Raw genomic sequence first — 22,906 nt, forward strand, 5'->3', positions numbered from 1 at the left:
GACTCACTCGAACCCAGTGGAGTTTCGGCATCTGCAATCACGATAAAATAACTCAAACCCTATATAATTGCTTGATTATAAATCTAATCATCAATTAATACTCGTTTGGAGAGTATGCTGAATGCTCTTGGCAGTTTTCGTTCTAAGTGTAGAACCTTCGCCGGTGGTGAAATGTTCCTTAGACCGGACTGAATACATCGCCTCGGTGGCGCAGTTGGCAGCGCGTAAGTCTCATAATCTTAAGGTCGTGAGTTCGAGCCTCACCCGGGGCATGTAACTTTTTTGTGTATTTTTCTTGCCTTTTCAATATTAATAAATCTTTTTTGGGTGTATCTGGTTTTCATTTCGCCTTTTTACATTTTCGTTTTTTTTTTTTTATTTTTAAGACAGTGCAGACTTTAACATAAACTTAATTAAGTGCTAATGGATCGGGTGGAATATCAATGTGGTTTACTTTCCCATGCGCTGAATGGACCATTCCTGCTGGCAGAGCGGACACCGGTTGTTCTGCTTGACCCACAGCGACATGCAGCAGTGGTGGAACGAGTGGTTGCATTCGCCCCACACCACCACACAGTCCTGGCGTCCCATCACATCTCGCTTGTTATCCGCCTGGCAGCGCAGACACGAATCTGGAAGAGAGGGCAGGGCATACGTTAGCAATTGACGACAATAATGAAGAGCAAACGGTAAGAGTATAGGCGTGAACTGGTCTTGAAGTGCACTTGGCAATGTCAGAGCCGCGCGTCAAATGCGACACCAGCGACATTGGGCGACAATTAGCCGAATGCTGGCCTGATCTTTGCCCATGACGCAAGCAGTAAACGCTTCCATCAATCACATTATGATGCAAAATTGTCCTCAAGCCCTTTTCTATTTGCAGTTTATTTATAGGGTGTTAAAAACCCTTTCAGCCAACAAAGTTTGCTTTACACTGTTATGTAAAAGCATTAGTCTGTAGCCTATCAAAATTCATGTTAATATCGACAATTACCTCAAATGGCAGTCATTTGATATGCACGATTCCGCCCGAGTCGCACTTCATTCAAAAAATATTCACACCAAAAAACTGCAAGAACTTTCATTCAACAAAAAGTGCAACGATCATAAATCATAAATTCACTCAACCCATGGGGATAGTGGGGGCCATCGAGCCTTTACCCCGGATTTTTGGGTGGGTTTCGTGGGAGAGGTCACTGACTCAGCGGCCCAAATTTGGGAACGCATCGTTTTACACTGCCCAAAAATGATTTCTCAGAAACAGCTACGAAATTTCGCCAAGTCAATGCAAAAATGCAATTCAATCATTGCGTCTGTGTGTGTGTGTGTGGATCGGTCATCACCTGAGCCGCTTGAGAGACCCGCTGCTGGCGGTGCTGCTGGTGCAGGTGTTGGTGTTCACATTTCGAAATATGAGCGCGTTGGCAGAAACTTTACAATAAAATCCATTCGAAAAAAAACGGGCTAAATGCGTCGTCGTCGTGGTTTTTGTTGTTGTTGTCGTTGGACATGACGTGAGGCATCAAGTATACGCCGCTGTGGCTGCCGGTGCATCGTTGAATGCTGCTGACTAGGGCAGAAAGAAAACACAAAATACTATATCCGGACGGGGGGGAGTCGACCATCAGACACCCGCTACCCTGATTCGTTTATATTTGTTTATAAGGGGAAAAAGAGGTGTCCTTGTGGGTTACCTTTCAATTTAGATAACACAAACAGCTCTTCTAACTGTGAGAATTAAATCATATCTTAACGGGATGCCTGCCCATGCCCATACACCCCTTGTGCACCACATACTCGTTCGTAAACAGCTTATTAAGTACAAGACAAGGGAAATGTGAATACTTCGATGAGTCAAAGAATTATGTTTTGTGGTGTGAAAAATTACCATTCGATTTCCCTGATTCATGTTTTTGCATAATTTTGTATTTTTTTGTATTTGCCTTTGTTAGTTGTAATTGAAAACCGAACGACAACAGGAAATTGTTAACATATTTCCAAGAATTTCGCTTCGTTTTTTTGTTGTTGTTTTATTAATTTTTGTTTTTGTGCAAAATGCAATAAGAAGTCAATAGCCGTTTGGGAGGGGGTGGGCAGGAGGAGCAGGGCTCTAATCGAGGCTGAAATGCGTTCTTTAAATAAATTATTGCTTATGTGGGCGGTAATTTAAATGGGATGGGATGGGGATGTACCTTTGAATGAGGTTAAAGCAAGAGGTTACAATATCAGCTAATTGCGCCGTTCATTTGGGATTTTCGAAATAATTAAAATTTAGATTTAAAATTCCGATTTAAGAGTATCCGACGAACTAGTTACGCTTTTCACAGCTATCATATATATGTATGTTTATATCAATATATTTATTATAAGCTGTAAATCCTTCGATCAAAGCTACTGTTACAGTTTAGAGTACCCGCTGTCAGGGTATGCAAATGGCTAATCATATTTGGATTGATATTTAATAGCCAAAATTGGTGGCAAATCGGCCAGCAGATCGGTTAACTCTGACCAACAGTCGCAACCAAGTTCCAGTGATCATTCCGTGAAAATGCGCTCGAGCCTGTTAATATTGTTGGTCGCCCTGCTCCAAGGAACGAGTGTGAGTAAGTTCAAAGCCAGATGGAAGCCAGCCGCTCAATGCCGCTTCTTCTTGCAGGCCACACGCCTGCTGAAGTTCACCAACGTCAAGTGCCAGGACCTGCCCACAACGGCAGGACTGACCAGATACGAGTACTGCCGCCTGAAGGTGGTGCGACGCAACCATGTGGAGCTCTCGCTGAAGGTCAGCCTGTTGCAGCTGCCTGTACGCAATCTGACCACGCGACTGCAGTGCTTCCAGCGGCGCGACGGCTACCGCCCCTTCATGTACAACGTCCTCTTCGATTTCTGCAAGCTGATGGATGGCAGAAGACGCGAGCTCTCCTTCGAGCGCTTCGTCTTCGATGCGATCAGCAAGCACAGCAACTTCAATCACTCCTGCCCCTGGAAGGAGGTGGGTTCCGTTTGGGGGGGTGTGGTGTCTGGTAGCCCCAGCTAATACTCGTCTCTTTCCCCCCCTTCGCCATTAGAACCACATGACTGTGGAGAAGTTTGCCCTGGATCCAACGCAAATAAATATGCCATTCCCTGCGGGAGTCTACCGTTTGGATTTCACCTTTTACGCGTACGGCATACCACGCACATTGACACAGGTGTTTTTCGAGAAGACCGACTGAAACACAGTTCTTCAGAGCTTCAACCCAGATCGTAATGAACAATACATATGTGTTTTCAGTGTCTGGTTCAATTTTAATGGGTACCTGTACCTGCATCTGTGCCCCCTCTCTTTGCTTTCGTCAGAAGAAAAAATATTAATTGCGCAAGAGGAAATTTCTAGCAAATAATCTTGAAAAAAAAAAACATTTTACATGCGAGTATTGTGCATTATATATCGTTCAATTAAATATCATACATATGTGTGTCTACTCCCAGTTTTATTCATTGATTTGTTTATTCCCTGTTTAGTTATAAATGTGCTTCAATGTGGAAGTCAATCAAGTCAATAAACAATAATAACGATCGTCTAGATGGCTCTCTACGATGGAATATTTTTTAGAGGGCTCGTTGTTCAGTGGGCCTGTTCCCCTGGGACAGTGGAACAGTTAGGCCCAAAAAATACAAAGTAGAAATAGTGAAAATATTTCTGAACGAAAATTACTCTAATTTAATAGTTTTAATATCTAAATTTCCCACGAAAATCCTTCATTTGCATAAATATATAAATATGAATCATGTAGAAAAGCCCACAGTACAGCCAGTGATGGGATCTCTACTGCGTCGTTGGAAATCTTTGAATTGATTTATTCATTTTACTCTTTGCCAATTGCGATCGTTCAGATTGTAGTTGTAGGGCCTGGCCTGGCCTCCTCCAGGGGGTGTGTCATGGCAAGTGGTATTTATACTATAAAGAAGAGATACTGTATACATATCTATAGAGAAACAGCCAGACGATAGACGGATAGTTGAGCCCCAAACGGGTTAATTACAAAATGTTTACTGTCAGATCACACGAATCACAGACAAACGAAACGTGACAATGACGCGTTCAGCACCCAATACCACAGCTCAAATCCCAAATACCGCAGCTCCAAGCCCCAATACCAGGTGACTCTCTGGTGACAAGCAAGGCTGCAGGTCATTACACAATCAAATAACTGCAAAATAGCTGCACCAAAAGTCTGAGACTTTGATTAAATTACCGAATAACCAATTAATACAAAGATCATACAAAATATCATTTAACAAAATAATTCCTTTAAATTTGTGATGTTTTTACCAGTAAAGTCTCTGTCTGAAATGCAAGCAGAATCTTCTTCCAGTGATAAATTCAAAAGATTTCCATTCCGATTCCGGAATCCGAGTGCATATACCCGACCGCACATATAGAGCCACAGTTGGCCTGGCCGACTGTCTGGTAAACCTGTTCGACGGGCATTGAGATATTTTATTTGATTTTGTTCAATGACCACAAGTCGGCCGATACATTCCGACAGTTCGTAGTACATTAAAATTCCAGTTTGCTGCACCTGACCAGACCGGACGCCGTCTGGGGATAGCTCTGTGGGTAGGTGAATCGGATCTAATCGAGTCTGGCGCGGTGTATGCAAATGTGCCGCCGCAGCCCAACCCCGGCTGCGCCCCCGTTGTTATCCAAGTTCAAGGTTAACGGGTGCAACGGATGTCTGTCTGGGATCGGGAGCTAAATTTAGCCTGGCAAGTGCTCGCCAGATCTCGCACATGTGACCAGAGTTCTCGCGCCCATTTGGCCGGGGGGCTCCAACGCCCCAACACCCCAACACCCCAATGATTATTTTATCGGGCCGATAATATGTCGCTGTGTCTCCTATCTATCGATGACACCGCCGCCCCCTTAAGGCCCGCGCGTCACATGTTTTCTTGGAGTTCTCTGCGGTTTGGCGGGCAGTTCCTCGTTTCACGTATCACGTTGCACGATTCGTTCTGGTTACTTATCTGCTGCCGTTGCCGTTGCCGCTGCTCCCCGCTCTCCCGCACACAACTCGTTTTCTGTTCGTCTGTGTGGCTGTAACGGTCTCGCTTACGTGACGTCACGCACGGGGGCTTGTCGCCCCAGCAGCAGGCCGCCAAAAGGCGCCAACAAACAGCGGAACGAACGTGCCCCCTAAAACCAGCTGCGCTGTGCGCTCTTTGCTGCTGCTGCTGCGCTAAGCGGGCGCTCTCTTAAGTGCATGCATCCTCAGCAGCAGACAGAGAGTGGAGAGAGCAAAAGAGAACCAGACCGGAGAGATATCATTGCTGGTGTCTATGCATCCAAGGTGCATTTGCGAGTGAGGTGAGGGAGGAGTCTGCATGGAAATGTACTCTGATCGTGGAAATTTTGACAGTGCGACTTTTTTCACTCGACAGCGTATTTCTGTGGAAAGTCACACATGTGACCAAGATCGAGGTGTGAATGTTAGTGGGTAACTGTTAAAGTCACGCTCTCCCCAAGGGACGCTCGGCGAAAGGAGTGGGAACAAATTAACAAGCTGTAGATTATGATGGGATAATACAATGGAAACATTACAATGGAAGTACTTCACATGTGGTAGATGTTCCCCAGTGTGATTAGATCATCCGAGAACTGAGTGATTAGATATTTGGGAATAAATTTCATAAGCGTGAATGATCACTGAACCGATTCCCCATGGCTCCTTGCCTTGTTTATGTCTTGATCAGCCTTCTACCAATCCCTCTCATTAAAGAATTCTCAATATTTTTCAAGGTTGTCCAAGTGCAGCTAACCCAGTGACCAAGTTGGCCGCATCTGCATCACGTGGGGAGTGGGGGGAGGGCACAGATCTCGAGAACATTTCTGCAACGTTCGCTGTATATTTGCGCAGATAACACACCTATGCATTGGGGGGCTTGCAAGTGGTAGAACCCTGCATTATACACGATCCACCAGAGACCGAGAGCGACCCCACCATGCGCGAAGATCAGCGAACGAAAACGAGAGACACAGACGGGCGAATACTGTGCAAATATTGAAATACTCGTATATTACATATGGGGCTGGGGGCTCATTGAATGCCAGAATCGATGGGCCCCGACCCCAGAAGAGAGACGAAGAGAGTGAAGTGAATCATGTGGCCGTTGCGGACACATGACAGTGTGGAGGCGCCCCACAAAGTGAACGGAAAATTTTTGTGATTGGTTGAGTTTGTGTTGTTTCTTCTGCTTTTGAGTCATTTCTGAAATGTTTGCACCCTGCATTTGGACGCCGTATCCATGGAATTCTGGGGTGTGCGTGTCAGTGGTCTGGTCTGGTAAATTTCCATTAAAATTTTCCATTGGTTTTAAATATAGGATACGCGCACAGGCGCCTCCACCTCCTGGGGAGGGGAGAATGTGCATACATACGTACATACATACATATATTCGAGTGCATTGTCTCGCATTGTCTGCGGATAGCGAAAGTTGTTTCGTTTGTATCTTAATTCGCTTTCTGCTCTTTTTTTGTTTGCCCCAAAATAAGATCCAGAAACCCCAATTCCGATCCCGATCCCGAACCCGTTGACCTTGGGCAAGTTTTTTGGCACGCTTTACATAAGCAATGGAGCGGTGTGGAGTTTTGCCCAAAGGGTGTCATATAGCAGCACCAGCAGATAAGCTACCCCACCTCCAGGTGTCCCGTTATAATTCCTTGAAATTGTGACTGCAAGTTTTGGATTCTTTTTCAGTCGAAATTGAAGACATTCAAACGTTAGATTGAAAATGAAAGTCCAAGCTATGGCAATAGTATGGCAATCCCATCTGGCCAGAACTACTTTCAGGCTGTGCCCAACGCGTGACATTCATTCGACGTGACTCTGGGCAAACAGTCAAAATCTCCCATCACATATGTATGTACCCCTTAATGGCAGTGACACTGCACTGGCACCTGCCCTGATCATTGCACTGTCTGGTGTCTGGTGGCTGGGTTTGTTTGCTTTGTCTCGTTGCTAGCTGGAAGCTGAAAGCTAAAAGCTGGAAGGTGGCTTTCCCTATGCCATCTGGAAGTTAATGTCACTCGTAATGGCCGTGTAATTGCCCAGTTAACTGCAACTCTAACTGCCTTTTGTAATCGTAATACTCGTAATCCCTGTCCGCACGACAGAGTAATTTTAATTTACAATTTACGGCATTATCTGTTTGTATTTTTTAGGGTTTTGTTTCTGTAGCTTAAAATGTAATAAACAACTATGCAAGATTTATTGGGACTACTTAATACTACGCTTCTATTACACTGTCAAAGCGGTGTTAGAGCCAATGCATATTAAAAGAAAAAAAAAGAAGAAAAATACACAAAAAAAGTTACATGCCCCGGGTGAGGCTCGAACTCACGACCTTAAGATTATGAGACTTACGCGCTGCCAACTGCGCCACCGAGGCTATGTTCTTAGCGTCGACCAAGTGTCTACTTCACAGTAGGCCACGTGGCGTATGGCTGTACGGGACTGGGACTGCATTTCGCATGGACTTTTGTTGTTGCACAAAACAATGGTATGATATCGAAATGACTTGCCTCTGCCCTTCACCGAACATTTTTGCACGTAAATCAAGGTTGTGGAATAATATTATTTCTCGCATATTCGTTCAATATTTGTGCATTAATTGTAAAATAAAAGGTTGCATTCGAGACTGTTTAAATACTAGTAATTGGAATTGCGTTTTGGAATGCTGTCACAAACGACGTTGTTTTCTTAACCGATTTGAATACACGACTAAAGGATAAGAATGGGCAATCTATGAAAGAATATTCGTACTGGGATGTGTAGATTTACTAGTATGGAGAGAGAGAGCACCTCGTGGTGCTTTCACAGCAGCATGTTAATTAGCATGCAGACTACCAGACAGTTATACAACTCTGACCAAATCTGACCTAATACATGCCCCCTCCCCCCATCTATCGAATTCTTTTTTTACCTTTTCAGGAATGTGCATATTCATGAAGCCGTTTAAAAATACATATCTCGTCTTGCTCGTAATCAATTAAAGCTGCCGAAACCTGAAAGAGACCGTGTTTAAGTATTTTAATCTATGCATACTTGATATATACACACACACACACATACACACGTAGACTGGATGCATATGGGTGTGGGTCTGGTGGCTATGACTAATTAGTCAATGTTAGGCGGCAGTCAACGTAGAGTTGTAGCTTGTATTAACGTCAGAAACTTTGCAAAGTTCCGCTGATCGACGGCGGGGAGTCGGCATGACCTTGAGTGAAGGGCACTGGTTTGCCATTTAGCCATGATTGCTGTTACCTGTACAATAAACACGACTGTAGGCAGACAATCGTGCACGCACACTCGCACATTTCCCTGTCTCTGTTTGTGTCTCTCTCTCTCTCTCTCTCTCTCTGAGAGCAATACAACAAAAACAGGTCTCATGTGCACACGTGTTTGCTGTTGTACTAGGTAAGCACTTCCCATTGAAAATTAGCCGCCTCAACAGCAGCAGTAGTACATATATATAAATAGAAAGCAAAAGTCAAATTCTAATGATTAGTTAGCACAAAAAACGGAAATAAGGAAATAAGATTGTATTAATGACCGAAGTTGTTGATACACTTGCAGATCGATCTTTCATGGTTGCCATATTACGTGACAAACCAAATGAAAATAAAGATTTTCTAATTTTTTTGGGATTATCTTATTTGTTACCGTATATGGCATTGCAAATGATTTCATGTGTGCGTTGCAAACGCCTGATTTGAATCATCATACCCTCTTCCAAAGTTAAAACAAAATCTTTCCCGCTCTGAACTGGGGGGCAGGCAGCGATCAATTTAGATTTGGTCAATGACTGGAAAGTTGAAAGTACAGACCGTGCATCGATTAGAGCACCCACCTCAGTTCTGCAAATCGCAATGTTCGTCATAAGCCTCTAATCAGCAAATCAAATTGTAAACGTTCTTCAGAGGTGGAATTTACCCTAATGGAGGTGGTAGGTGAGTGGGGGGACATATTCATTATTTATGGCATACACTGTGGGAGCTTTGTGTTTGTGTGTGTGTGTTCGTTTGCACTTTTCTGTGTATTAGTTGGAGGCTCGTCTGGGTCTTGCCAAAAGCAACAACGTCACCAGTTTACCACATATGAATATCTGTGCATACATATGTAAAAGCATTATAGCCAAATGCATACATATACAAACATATGCATGTACTTAACTGTGGGGCGCGTGATGAGAGACTAAGGCAGACAGAGATAGAGAGACAGAGACAGAGCGCATCACATGCTGAATTTTATTTTTTGTATTTAATTTAAATGTTATTTTCTTTTTTGATTTGATATCTGCTCTTATTCATTTTGTAACACTTCGTCTGAATGCTAATTTTAGCATTTTGGCAAAAAAAAAGAGAGGGAGAGAGAGCAGGAACAAGAGAGCGTAAAACAGATCACGAGAGCGTCACAGTGCGCGTGAAACTTTCCTCTCTCTCTCTCTCTGGCGATGGGAGGGAGAATAAATTCGCGTCGTTTGGCGTATTGATGTGACTCCAACACCACCAATTAGATAAATAACCTCTTAATGGGTTTGGTTTCGTAATTTATTTCAATTTGGCCGCAATGCGAAAGGATTGCCGGGCAGGGAGTTCTTTAATTAGCGCATGGAAAAGTTTTACGCACACGCAAGCCAATATTTATGTGAATGTTCTGACCCATGAGCAACATGGAGGAAAAAGAGATCTTTTCTGACGCAATAAATGAGCAATTGCATCAGCAAATTATAGCCCACGACCCAATACGTGCGCCTGCGCAGGCTTCGATTTCGACTCTGCCCCTAGGCTGATGCACTGGCATCAGCATTCAATCCAGCCAGAGAGCAGCTGGTTCATGATACGAGTGGACTGGAACTCCATATTCGGGAATGCTCCATCTTGAAAAAGTGCACCTTGCACTATCTGCGACTGCTTGGTCTCTCTTCTTTCCTCTGTCGCTCTCCCGCGCTGTTGTCAAGCGACCAACCGCCACCGAACCACACTCTCTTCTGGGTACGTGGAGCTGCTGGGGGCTCGTCTCTTTGCCATTTTGTTGTTGTTTCTGTTTTGCTGGTTGCGAGTGTGGCGGACTGCTCTTCTGTTTTTGGCTGTGCTACGCTCTAAAAATAGCCAAAGAGGAAGTGTTTGAGTGAGCGACTGCTTTGGCAGCGATCAAAGAGGCGGGTACAGTAATTACGAGAAAGCTCTATGCTCGTTACGTCATGTTTGAGGAACAGAACTGATGTTGCTATCTAGTTGAAGATAGTACTTAGGTAGAGATTTGCCTTGACTCACGTTTTATTTCACAGTTGAATAATCTCTGGAAGGGCACCACCACCTCAGCCCCTTCCTTGAGTTCTGCATTGTTGCGTCCCTCCTCCAGTAGTTTCTGCATTGTATGATGAGAGTTCATTGCACTTATTTTTTCCACATTTTGCACCACTACGAATTCACGTTTCATAAGCTTTTTCGCCCTTCCTCTCTCCCCCCTCTCTCTCTCTCATTCTCTGTTTTTCCCAGTCTCCTGTCAATCAAGTTTCGAATTAAAAGCGTTTTTTCCACTAATAACCTTCTCTAAAAAACAAAACTTAAGACAAACAAAAATCCATCAAACTGTTGAGGCTTTGTTTTTACTTTTCCTCCACTTCTAGCCGGAGCCTTGAGTCATGCCAAATCGATCAAATCTGCGCCGAGAGAGTCGAGGGCAAATCACGTTCGATATGGAACATACCAAAACAAACACTGAACGCCTGCTCCGCAGAATCGTGATTAAAAACTTTGCGATATGTATAATTGTTCGCTTCATTCCAGGTACAGGGGCGCAGATCCATGGGGGGTTTAGGCAACAACGAAACCCTTTCTTCTCGGCGCTGAAGCAAAGCTCAGAGGTTAGGTAGCGAAAAGGTTCACTCTTTTATTTGAATCTTTGGTCAAATTTCATCAGTAAAAGTTTCGAACCGTCATGGAAACTTGTTTACATTCCCTGTGCGAATGTTTAGCTCTGACTGGCGTCTGTCTGCTTTCGTTATTCATATCTGTATCTACAAATAAACCCAGTGGTACTTGGAATTGGGTCGGTCCCATTGGACGGCAATGTTTATGCCACGTTATGAAATACATAGGGAAAGACGAGCCCCCGCTTTTGGGGGCGCGTTTGTCATTTAAAGCGAAATAAATAAGGCAATTAAAGTGAAACCGAAGATGCGAAGTGGCGCACTTGTCTATATTATACATTATTGGTCTTATGCTTTTCCATCATCCATCATCATTGCGTCAGGCCCCCGAAAAATAAATTGAAGTTGAAAATTAGCAAAGAAACAAACGAAATGCTCCCCAAGGCTTCTACAAATTTGCGCGCTCCTCAAAGTCAACTTAATAATATTCAATTGAAAATATGTGTGTAAATAAAAATCAATTGATAGGCCCTCACACACACGCTCCACAGCATCCAGTGTGGACCATGCATAACCATAACTGAACAGCGGCCAAAACAAATCAATAAAAATATAAGCTAAACGAAATTTCATCGCATCGAACTGGGATTTATCCTTTCTTGGATTTCACCCTCAAATGGGAAAGTTTTACGCTTGGGGAACTAAGGTGATCTTTTCCTCCACACTCCTCCTCCTACACTCGAGCACATGCCCCATTGGATCCACATTGATCTCATCTAATGTGATAGCCAAGAGACCTCATCTTCCTTGTAGGGTACCCATGTATTTGGTGGTGCCACTGGGTCGCCGCTGGCTCTCTCTCTCTCCCTTATCCTATAACTACTACGCCGAACGCGTCATCGCCTACACAGCTTCCGAGAAGCAACAACAGTAATACACCTCCAACTAGGAGGCGTTTATCCAACGCAGACGAGACGGGGAGAGGGACGCAGAGCCAAAGTCAAAACACGGGCGACCCCCATTCATTCATGCCTTCTTTTCGACCTTCGTTCGGCAGCTCACTCTCTGCAGTCTTCAGCGCTTCTCTCTCTCTCTCACTTCAACGCTTGCTCACTCACACACACGTGCAGGCAGAGAGCGGGAGAGAAGAGAGACTCTCTGGCGGCCTGTTTTACCGTTGGGGAACAACCAACACACTGTGCACAAAAGCTCGAACGAGTTGTTGCTGCTTCTGCGGAATCGGTGTGCGCTATATAAGCGTTGCGCATTCGAATCTCGTACTTCAGTGCCACAATAGTGGATACATTTAGTAGTTTGTTCAAAAGGTAATAATGGGGCGCTCTTCCGAGCGATAACTCAAAGATATAAACAGTGAAAACTATCAATTCTACAAGAAACTGAGGACTGAATTTCGATTAAAATATTAAAAATAAAAATAATTACTGAAATGCCGCAAAGTGTAAACTCTTGTTATTAGTTATTTATATAGTTCTGCCCCAACCAGTTCCGGTCGGTCCGTAACCTTATCAAGTTTTAACTTGTCGCGATTGTCAGAAAGTATATGCAAAAAAAGCGAAAAATGAAATAAAACGACAACAAAAAGAAGCACCAAGTCTCTGGTGTGTCTGGCGTCTAGAAAAACCTTTTTTTTATTTCAAATTTATGCGCATTTTTTGCATACTACGTCAAATGCCAGAAAGAGAGGGAAAAAAGTTCCTACAAACCGTTTGAACAATTTCAAATTTTTAATGAACCAGCGGCGAATGGACTGGACGACACTTGTCTTTGTCGTACCAGATTTCGCTTGCAGTGGTACACTTTACGTAATGTGTGTTGGCTCTGTGAAAAAAAAAAAAACAAAAAACCACAAACCAAAAACTAAAGAAAGAAAATGAGAAAAAAAAGGAAAATGCTGTAAGACAACGCGAAAAATCCCATTTGCCAAGGGTAAAATTGCAAATTTGCTAAGAAGAAAAGAAATGTCGAGAAAACTGTTGAGCGATGCGGGCCAGAGCGCGACAGCGGCGGCGACCGCGAAAATTCTTAAATTTAGAACACAAATTTGTTTTTATCGTTAGTTTTTCGGTGGATATGTGTGAGTGTGTACGAGTATGTAAAACCCCACCCAGTGGGGCGCTAGAAATTCCTTGCGAAAAACAAGATGAAATAAATACAAGCGATACGCGACATACGAAATATTTCGGAAGCGTGCAAAAAGTGAAAACAAAGTCCAAAGCGAAAAATCATCCTTCAGTCGCACAGTCGCACGGTCCCAGAGTCTCAGAGTCCGAGTGTGGGCGATGTCTAATTAACTCGAAATTAATTATAATCTGCAACTAAATATGGAAATTGTCGGCAGTCTTTTGTTAATTTCAGCGCTGCTAAGGCAAACAATCTGAGCACAACGACGAGTATTTTGTCAGCACGAAAACGTTTTTTAAAAATAAAATGCCAAAAGATCATGACAAATGCAACAACAACAACAAAATCGCAACGTTGCACTGTTGACAAATGAGAGCAGTCAATACACGGCTGTGTGTGTGTGTGTGTGGGGCCTTAAGAGAGCCAGGTACATTCGGCACGTGAGTCGATTTCCTAAGAGAGCGAGCCCAGGCAAAGAGAGACTCGTTTTGAGCGCGGTCTAAGAGAGCGGCCAGCCAGCACGCTTTGCTCGTGTGTGTACTTGTGGGGGCAATGATTGGGGGCGGGGGGCTCGTGTTGGGACAGATCAATCGTTTAACATATCTCTAGATAGCTGGGCCCCCCGAAAAATAGATATGTGTTATGATTCACCTATACACACCCCACTTCCCACTGCCACCCAAATATAGTTTCAAGGTTAATGGGAATTTTCGAGTCTGCAAATTTTTATTTGCTATTGCGTTTCAGTCGCAAAGCACAACACAAGACACATGGCAATTATTGCAATTGAACTTTGCTTATCAAACTTTGTCCACCATGCCACGCCCCCTTTGCCCCATTAGATTTCTAATCGTTATGTCATTCGCCGATTAATATTCGCGCAGAATTAAAAAAAGCGCCACCCACATTCCGCATAGGCAAAGGCAGAGAAGGGAGTGAAGGGTACGGTTATGATTGAGCGAAAGAGCGTCCAGAGACGACGTCATGACGCCCACACACAGCCGCTGCCAGCGGTCACATGACGCAGAAAAAGAAGAAAATAGAAAAGAAACAAAAAACAAAACAAAAAAACCTAAAGCCAAGAAAATGCTTGACAAAAACCAAACAAACGAAAATATTTCGCTTTTTTTTTGCGCTCGGTGCGCGGTCATTAATTAGCGAGTGGAAAATTTTTTAAAATTTCTCATACATATATGTATATATTTTATGCCGCATGCCAAGAATAAAAGATCATAAATAAATTCAATGAAAGCGCAAAACGTTTACAGTGGGTGCCAAAAAGAAAATAAAAGATCAACAAATGCGTATTTGTGTATCGAGGAAATATTTCAAATCGAATATACTGTTCCGACCCACTGTGACAATGTTGGTCACGCGTGAGATAGCGAAGGACATTCGACCGTTCCGGTGGAAGGTGGAAAGTGGAAAGTGGGTGTGTGCTGGGTGCACAAGGGGGCGTAAATGCTATCAAAGAGCAAACACACATAAATTTCCATCGATAAGAGCTCAGACATCAGATAATTTCGTGCAGTAAAAATGTACTTAACTAGTGCCAGCACTAGTCCTAGTAGCTGATAAAACCCCTCTATTCTATATACATATCTACAGGTGTATTAATTGTTGCATTCTTTCTTTCTTTATTACAGCAAAGACAAAAAGGAACACAGTCCAGAGGAAAGACACTGTTTACCAATTAAAAAAGGGAAAAGGGAAAACAAAACTAAGCCAAAACACTAAGATTGCCCCCACACAGAAGGACGAGCGATTAGTTCAAGTTCAATCATACAGCTGATAAGATGAGCGGACGCGACAACCGAGGCGCCGGCGGTGGCGGTCACCAGCCCCTGAGCAGCGCCATGGGCAAACTCAAGGATAAACTAACCAGAGCAGGTGTAAGTACTAATAGAAATCATCAATGTTGAATCAATGTTGGGGTAGTCACCAAAACCCATTTTGGCGGGGGGGATTTAGACGAAGCGAAACACATACAAAAATCGAATGGAACACCAAGAATTGTGACACGACTCTAACTACACTTGTAGAGCTTCCTTCAATGGGTTTAATAGTAGATAAATATTCGATTTCGATCTTAAATCGAATAATTAAAGTTTCCGTATAGTAGTAGTACACGCCAGGGTATTGGACAACCGAGACTGAAAATGAAGACTGAAAATGAACAACATGAAATAGACACATGACCGATAAGGAGCATGCTGTACCGTCACTGAGTGGACGGTAGCCGTGAAGATGAACCACAAGATGAACCTTTTGTGGTGCGACATTCCACAGTATTGAGAGCAGCATAATCGCAAAAATATATTTTGTGGACGATCTTGGGAATTGTTCGGATTGAAGCGGATTTGATTGGTGGGGGGATAGGCAGGCGTTCGGTTGTTATAATTGCTGCCAAGCCGATGGCGATGTTCATTAATTTGCGATTGTCTGCTGCGAACAGAGACTAATTTGATTGAAACGCTTGAATCTTGAATCTTCTGCAGGACGACCAGGGCTATCGTCGTGTGGAGAGCAATCTGTCCACATCGAATACCGCCACCAGTTTGGACACAATACTACCGGAGGATCCGTTTCCCCTTCCCCAAGCCGCACCCCATAGACATCCACAGCCGTCCCGACAACAGCACCAACAGCTGCGCCTGCTCGAGGACGAACCACCACTGTCCTTTCGGCCCCTGCTCGAGGACGACGACATCAACGAGCCACCCACACAGCCACTGCAGCAGCAACAGCAGCGGACACCAGTGCGTGCCAGCGGCAGCTTGGAGCTGACACCGCTACCCCCACCACCCACGTCACAGGAGATACGCGAGCATCGCGACCGACATCAGCGCAGTGTGCCCGGGGAGGAGCTGCAGCGAAGCAAACAGTCACTGAAGGGCTCCCGCGTGTCCTTCGAGAAGAACAATACCAGCAGCAAGCCTGCAGTGGAGAGCAGCGACGAGGACAGCTTCGAGGACAAACGGATCGGGTTCCAGCAGCAGAAGGCCACCAGCGTGGACCACAAGGGCATATTGAAGGATTTGAAGCATATTTTGGCCAACGACAATCGGCGCCAATTCCAGGCCAAGAAGCACGTGTCGCTGGACGTGAAGGGCACTCGCTTTCTGCAGGACCTGCTCAAGGAGTCATCCTCGGAGGAGGAGTTCCACAAGACGCGACGCGAGTTCCAGGGCCGCAAGCACCAGAGCCTTGATCCGCGAGTCACCTTCAAGCTAGACAAAGTATTACAGGGCTCCAGCACAGACAGCGACGAGGAGGGCGACGACGCCGAGCATAAGCGCCTTATCCACCGGCCCAAGGACATCACCAAGCCACTCATTATCGACCTCAAGGATTTGGAGAGCGAAAGCGACGAGGACTTTCACACGTCGCGCCAGCACTTCCAACAGCAGCGCACCATCAGCACAGATTCCCGCAAAAGGTGAGTGCTAGGGTCAGGCCATTATCTCTGGATTATTTGTCGTTTCGCGAAGAAAAAAACGTGTGGTAGGAATACAGAATAATTCCCAAAAAAATGATGCGCGGCAGCAAGGGAAAACACACACAGAACAATCAGAGATCAGAGATATAGCAGGGCAGATTGATTGTATAAAATGGAATGCAAAATGTTTGATTTAACTTTGAAAGTATACTGACAAATAATGGTTATAGATGGGAACACATGTCGCTAAAACGACATACATTGCGTGTGCATGACACGCTGCTCTAGATGAACTAGATCAATGGATGCAAACGTAATCATTTCTTGAACCATAAAAAGTGCACAAAAATATAAAAGAATTACTATCCCAGCTTTTAAAAGTAGATATATGTACATCATATAGAAGATCTCCGATTGAATGAATATATTTAGCAGAAAAATCTGAACTGACGTTACCCAAAACTTAATGCGTAGCATTTTTATTTTCGGTTTAATTGAAGTGTCTCTGCACTTAAGTGGAAGACGAATTGTATTTTGATAGTATAATGACGGTTAGTCACCTTCTAATCCAACATTGAAACGCAATTTCAGCCGTCGCCTGTACGAGATGGATGAGATGGGGAACAAGCGGGGCGAGAACATCCGTCATGCAGTGCCCTTTGTGCGCCAGATAACCGAAGATGGCAAACCCAAGCTGGAGGTCTACAGGCCGACAACGAATCCCATCTATATATGGACACAGGTATGTTCAACAGAATACTAGAGAGTGTGCTATTGCTATTGCTATTTGCTATTACTGGTCTATATAAAAATGAGACCTATCCCCTGCGACGCAACGTGCGACTATTGTCAGCTCGTTAAGCTTGTTGGCGCCGCCTCGGGCTGTGGATATAGTTATGGATTATGAATGGGCATTAATGCCATCATAAAGCATTCTTTGAGCCAATTTAAAGCCCAAGCCGCAGTCCCAGATTGTGGGTCAGAGCGGGGCACGCGTGTTGAGTGCTATTTTCGCACGCCTTGAATAATAATTCGCTGGTGCTGGTGCTGGTGCTGGCGCTGACGCTGGCACTGCCGCTGGCGTTCACTTTAATTGAAATTAACGCATTTAGTTATGGCCGGACTAAAAATACAAGTATCTGATGGATGGTATTGGATTCGAGTAGGATGCATTGTACCCTTAGGGGCTTTCTCTCCTGTGTGGCGTGTCCGGCAGTTGCACTTTTGCTTCGTCCTCGCCAGACGCGCTCGCTCGCTCGTTGCCGGACTACAGCGAAATTTCAAACCCAGACTCAAGCAGCAACAACTGCAGCTTCTTCGTCTTTGAATGTGGATGCTCATCAATCCACAGAGTGTTGTCTGTTGGCACACGTAAATAGCGTGATAAGCCAGGAGGCATAATCGATTCAATCTGCTGTGCAGCAGCAGCAGCAGTCAATAAGTGATAAGCCGCTAAAAGTGCATCTACATAACCGCCATTACATATATGTTTGTCATTCATGTGTGCCTGTCCAGCCGCTTATGTACATACATACGTACTTATGTACGTGCCTGAGCCTAACAAATAGATCGCCAAACGGTTCGATTCTCACAAAACTGCAACTGCAAAAGTTGAGTTGAGTTTCAGTTGAGTTTCGTCGGTCAAACGTGCTGAAAGCATTCAGGAGTGCAAGGCTTAAAGTGAAAGGCAGCCACAGCCGCAACCTTGTGGCATTCAGTCGATTCGAATTAGATCAGTCTCTGTATAGAAATATAGAAAGCATAGATCCCTGCCATCATGAAGATCTTGATGCGTGCGGACACCCATGTGTCCTTCTCCGTGCCCGTGGAGGAGCCCAAGGCCATATGCACCTTCTCTCAGGTGGTTTCCCTTGCCCTCCATCTCCTGAGATGTATGAAAGTGTTCCACTTATAATTAAATTGAATGTTTCTTGTATTTGTACAGGTCTTGGCTGCTTTGAGCGTATCCCTGGGCTCCCTTGTGGTGGGCTTTGTCAGCGCCTACACGTCCCCGGCCTTGGTGTCAATGACCAACGGAAATATCACGTCGTTTGAGGTCACCCCGCAAGCGGTAAGTGCCTAACTGTACAAAAATTAAATGCGGAAAGTATCAGAAGAACATCATGGAAAAAATCCGTAAAATTTAAATTATCTGCTGCAAAAATTGTACACTTTCCTTGAGTCATTCTTTTCCCAATCCAATTCCAATCCAATTACCTAATCAATTGCATTTGCTTGTTCACTTTTGCAGGCCTCTTGGGTGGGCGGCATCATGCCTTTGGCTGGTCTAGCTGGCGGCATTGCTGGCGGACCCCTCATCGAGTATTTGGGCAGACGCAACACCATCCTGGCCACAGCCATACCCTTCATTGTGTCCTCGCTGCTGATTGCCTGTGCCGTGAATGTGGCCATGGTGCTGGCGGGACGCTTCCTGGCTGGTTTCTGTGTGGGCATTGCCTCGCTATCGCTGCCCGTGTATCTGGGCGAAACGGTCCAGCCGGAGGTGCGCGGCACTCTCGGACTGTTGCCAACGGCCTTTGGTAATATTGGCATACTGTTGTGCTTTGTGGCAGGCACATATATGGACTGGTCGATGCTGGCCTTTTTGGGCGCGACGTTGCCGGTGCCGTTCCTCGTCCTGATGTTCCTCATCCCGGAAACGCCACGCTGGTTTGTGAGCCGCGGTCGGGAGGAGCGTGCCCGCAAGGCACTTATATGGCTGCGCGGCAAGGAGGCCGATGTGGAGCCGGAGCTGAAGGGACTGATGCGGTCGCAGGCCGACTCCGATCGCCAGGGCAGCCAAAACAAAATGCTGGAGCTGCTCAAGCGCAACAACCTGAAGCCGCTGTCCATCTCGCTGGGTCTGATGTTCTTCCAGCAGCTGAGCGGCATCAATGCGGTCATCTTCTACACGGTGTCCATTTTCAAGGACGCCGGCTCGACCATCGACGGCAACCTGTGCACCATCATTGTGGGTGTCGTCAACTTCCTGGCCACCTTCATAGCCACCCTGCTGATTGATCGCGCCGGACGCAAGGTGAGTACCAAATGGCCAAAGCCGGCAGAGTATGTTTCACTCTTTACTGACGTTTTCCGTTTGCCTGCAGATCCTGCTGTATGTGTCCAACATAGCCATGACCATCACACTGTTTGTGCTGGGCGGCTTCTTCTACTGCAAGGCCCATGGACAGGATGTGAGCAATCTGGGCTGGCTGCCGCTGAGCTGTTTCGTCATCTACATTCTGGGCTTCTCGCTGGGCTTCGGCCCCATCCCGTGGCTGATGATGGGCGAGATTCTGCCGTCGAAGATACGCGGATCCGCTGCCTCCGTGGCCACCGCCTTCAACTGGTCCTGCACATTCGTGGTGACCAAGACGTTCCAGGACATGATTGGTGAGCATCCCACATTCGAACGAGAGGGAGAGAGAGAGAGAGAGAGGTGGATGCTAATGAATGTCCTTCCTTGTTCCTATTCAGATTTCATGGGCGCCCATGGTGCCTTCTGGCTGTTTGGATCCATCTGCTTCGTTGGCCTCTTCTTTGTGATATTGTATGTGCCCGAGACGCAGGGCAAGACGCTGGAGGATATCGAGCGCAAGATGATGGGCCGTGTGCGGCGAATGTCGTCGGTGGCGAACATGAAGCCGCTGGCCTTCAACATGTAAACATGTGTGGATCGAGAGTTGTCGTTGTCGTCGTCGTCCCATAGTCCATGGCCATAATCAAGGATCTGAATGCGATCAAACCAAATATTAGACTAGTGCCTTTAGTGCTTAAGTTGTGTAACAGCGCAATGGATGGAAGGAGAACCCTGGTCAGCAGCAGGAGCAGGAACAGGAGCAGGAGCTGCAGGAGCAAAACCCTGGGGCCTGATATTGTTAGTCCTAGCTATCGTGTAATGCTTAGCAAAAGAATTTCCTTTCTACACACATAATTCGTTACTATTATTTACAATATAGCCACTAAGTGCATAGTTTTATTATGTATGTATAAATGTATGTAAATTATGTTGAGTTTAGCCACTAGTTTATTTGTTGATACATGAATATCTGACGATATCTGATGATGGCACCCCAGAGTAGCCGCAGTCGATCAGCATTAATTTATCGGTGTAAAAAAAATGACATAAACACGTAGAACTAAATCTAAGGCCACACACACATAGAACACTTTTCCCCCCGAAACAATCTCCTTCAAAAAACAAACCAATTGGCTATATATCCATATATATATATATATATCGAATATATAATTGTATGCTATACCTAAGTCCTAAGTGTATCTATATGTAAATTAATTTAAAACAAAAATACAATCAAAACCAAATTTAAGTGAATTTTCTACTGCTGCTGCCGGAATTTCCCTAGACAGTCAGTCAGTAGTCAGTCACGCCCCTCTCTGGGTGAAAATGAATGAGCAAATATTTTACATACGACCTTCAGGGTGCACAGTTAACAGTTGTAACAATGTCAGCGCCTCAAAATACGTGAGTTTCATTGGGCTATATTGTACATACATATGTATGTCGCCAGAGTCTAGGCTAAATACAGCCGGATGGCCATTCCAGATGCACATGAACTACAAAAATAGAAACGCATTTACGTCCGCCCCTCTGCCCCCGTTCCGTACAGTGCAGGTCCAGTGGCAGTGGCACTGGCACTGGCAACAGCGTTTTGTATTTTATAATTGACAATTTCATTTGATATTTTTATAGACAAGCACAGACATTTGGCTTGGCTGCTGACGCTCAACGTACAGATGCAGATAAGGAGGCGAAGCATTACATGGGCCTCGCTTCGATTCGGTGTTCGTTGCTTATCGGATTCCCATTAGGAGGGAGATGATGGCAAGCGGTACATTCGCCGGATGCCTGACTGATACCAGACAGATCTAGAAATGTTTTCATCTATTTGAATCCCCCCCAGCCAATGATCTCCGATTGCCTGTGTAATCTGTTGTTTGATTTGCTGGGATTGAACTGGTGGTAACGGGAGCAGTCACGCACAATGGAGTTGTTCTACAATCGTTAACGACTGATTAGACAGTATATAAAGTATGTAACTTGATAAATAATAATATTATACAAATACAGATGCCATCTATCGAAGAGTTGAGTCAAGCCTGAGGGCCAGCGACAGTTCAGTACAGGGTGTAGTTCAAGATGGAACCATTAAGTTTGCGTGGGCATAACAATTTTCCACTGACACCCACACTCTGAGCTACAGCTACAGGATTTTGAATGCAAGCATTCCCCTTGCATGTTATTAACTTCAAGTTATATTAACTTCAAGTTATAAGTAACTTGTTACTCATTTTTTATTAGTCCTTTCCCTTTGTCTCATTGGGTCTTTGGTTTCAATCGGAACCTGCGGTTTTTGCACAACGCCATGACTAGGCAGCTATGTGGCCAACTTATCGAGATGGTTTAGTGTGTATTTAGTGCTCAATGTAAATGCTTCTACTCACCCATTACTTGGACACGGCAAATGGCACAAATGTCGCACTCCACGTCCCAGCTCCACATAGCCACAGCGTTCCATTTTTTCAGGGTGAACATATTCTCCGGTTTGCTGGATTCGCTGTCATCTGTGGGTCGGTCCAAAGAGCTCTCTGGGTCGTCGGCCATGTTTGGCGAGCCAATTGACTTATGGTTAATTGTTATTATTAATAAATTGTAAATAAAAACAACAGCTTGCGGGCAGTGGAGTTATCGATAACACATAACATAACATATACTAAAAAATTGATGTAATATACTTTCCGATATACTGAATCATGAGTGATGAGTGAACGAACTTAACCCACTTAAGCCCCCTTTATTAAAACAGGTGAAATACCACTAACCATACAGTATATAGATGAGCCAGTTCATATAAGGAATGTGACGTAGCTGAATGTTCTGTCCTAGGTCCACAGGCCGAAGACCTAAGGACGGTTTCGCCCAAAACGCAATAACTCAATAACTCAACCGTAGTGTAAACAGGCTATCAGCGCTTAACAGCGCTGCACATTTCATGTACATGTTAATTGAGACCGTTAGTGCTGTTAGATGTGGGGCGCTCAATTTAAACGCCTACAAATAGTGAATGCACTTAAAGCGTGTATTTTGATTGTAATTGTAATGGCACGCACTTAACAAGTGCCGCAAATGCATAACATTTCGAAATGCAAAGCAATTTGGCGCTAGCCAAGCGACGGACGCGACACCACGCTACGATTACCCGGCACGATATGGGGGCCATTATGCACTTCAAGTGTTTTCGTTTGTTCATTCCGCTTCAATTGCCAAGCCAAGTCGTAAATTTGTTGGCAATCCATGAATTGTGTTCATCTTTTCTTTTCCATTATGACAGCTCTGGCCATAATTGCGAAAAAATGCTGCCAAGCTGCGGATTCGGTTTGGTT

General features: G+C 44.8%; 3 protein-coding genes and 2 non-coding genes across 8 annotated transcripts; 3 read left to right on the forward strand and 2 right to left on the reverse strand.

The window, feature by feature from the left end:
• The first annotated feature begins 4 nt into the window (after positions 1 to 4).
• Positions 5 to 3,237, forward strand: LOC111078262. The gene is made up of 4 exons (XM_041593037.1): positions 5 to 689; positions 2,466 to 2,599; positions 2,657 to 2,992; positions 3,069 to 3,237. The coding sequence occupies exons 2-4, from the start codon at positions 2,549 to 2,551 to the stop codon at positions 3,213 to 3,215; spliced, it is 534 nt and encodes a 177-aa protein (XP_041448971.1). The 5' UTR covers positions 5 to 689; positions 2,466 to 2,548; the 3' UTR covers positions 3,216 to 3,237.
• Trnam-cau lies at positions 200 to 272 on the forward strand. The gene has a single exon. It is a non-coding gene; the product is annotated as a tRNA-Met (tRNA).
• On the reverse strand, positions 333 to 22,240 carry LOC111078264 (RING-box protein 2). 3 transcript variants are annotated; one of them, XM_022372854.2, is made up of 2 exons: positions 21,968 to 22,235; positions 333 to 632 (listed from the first exon to the last, which is right to left on the reverse strand). In XM_022372854.2, exons 1-2 carry the CDS (start codon positions 22,125 to 22,127, stop codon positions 451 to 453), a joined length of 342 nt encoding a protein of 113 aa, XP_022228546.2. In that variant the 5' UTR covers positions 22,128 to 22,235; the 3' UTR covers positions 333 to 450. The 3 variants fall into 3 exon arrangements, with proteins under 3 accessions (XP_022228546.2, XP_022228548.2, XP_022228547.2); XM_022372856.2 differs by lacking the exon at positions 333 to 632 and adding an exon at positions 21,176 to 21,518 and having other exon boundaries at positions 21,968 to 22,240; XM_022372855.2 differs by lacking the exon at positions 333 to 632 and adding an exon at positions 21,574 to 21,912 and having other exon boundaries at positions 21,968 to 22,239.
• Trnam-cau lies at positions 7,359 to 7,431 on the reverse strand. The gene has a single exon. It is a non-coding gene; the product is annotated as a tRNA-Met (tRNA).
• Positions 12,167 to 20,526, forward strand: LOC111078259 (facilitated trehalose transporter Tret1). 2 transcript variants are annotated; one of them, XM_022372846.2, is made up of 8 exons: positions 12,167 to 12,245; positions 14,709 to 14,954; positions 15,561 to 16,501; positions 17,093 to 17,243; positions 18,447 to 18,572; positions 18,753 to 19,538; positions 19,609 to 19,894; positions 19,979 to 20,526. In XM_022372846.2, exons 2-8 carry the CDS (start codon positions 14,859 to 14,861, stop codon positions 20,164 to 20,166), a joined length of 2,574 nt encoding a protein of 857 aa, XP_022228538.2. In that variant the 5' UTR covers positions 12,167 to 12,245; positions 14,709 to 14,858; the 3' UTR covers positions 20,167 to 20,526. The 2 variants fall into 2 exon arrangements, with proteins under 2 accessions (XP_022228538.2, XP_022228539.2); XM_022372847.2 differs by lacking the exons at positions 12,167 to 12,245; positions 14,709 to 14,954; positions 15,561 to 16,501; positions 17,093 to 17,243 and adding an exon at positions 18,123 to 18,362.
• Positions 22,241 to 22,906: the final 666 nt, after the last annotated feature.

This window comes from Drosophila obscura, unplaced genomic scaffold (genome assembly GCF_018151105.1).
Source record: "Drosophila obscura isolate BZ-5 IFL unplaced genomic scaffold, ASM1815110v1 contig_186, whole genome shotgun sequence".
NCBI lineage: Eukaryota > Metazoa > Arthropoda > Insecta > Diptera > Drosophilidae > Drosophila > Drosophila obscura.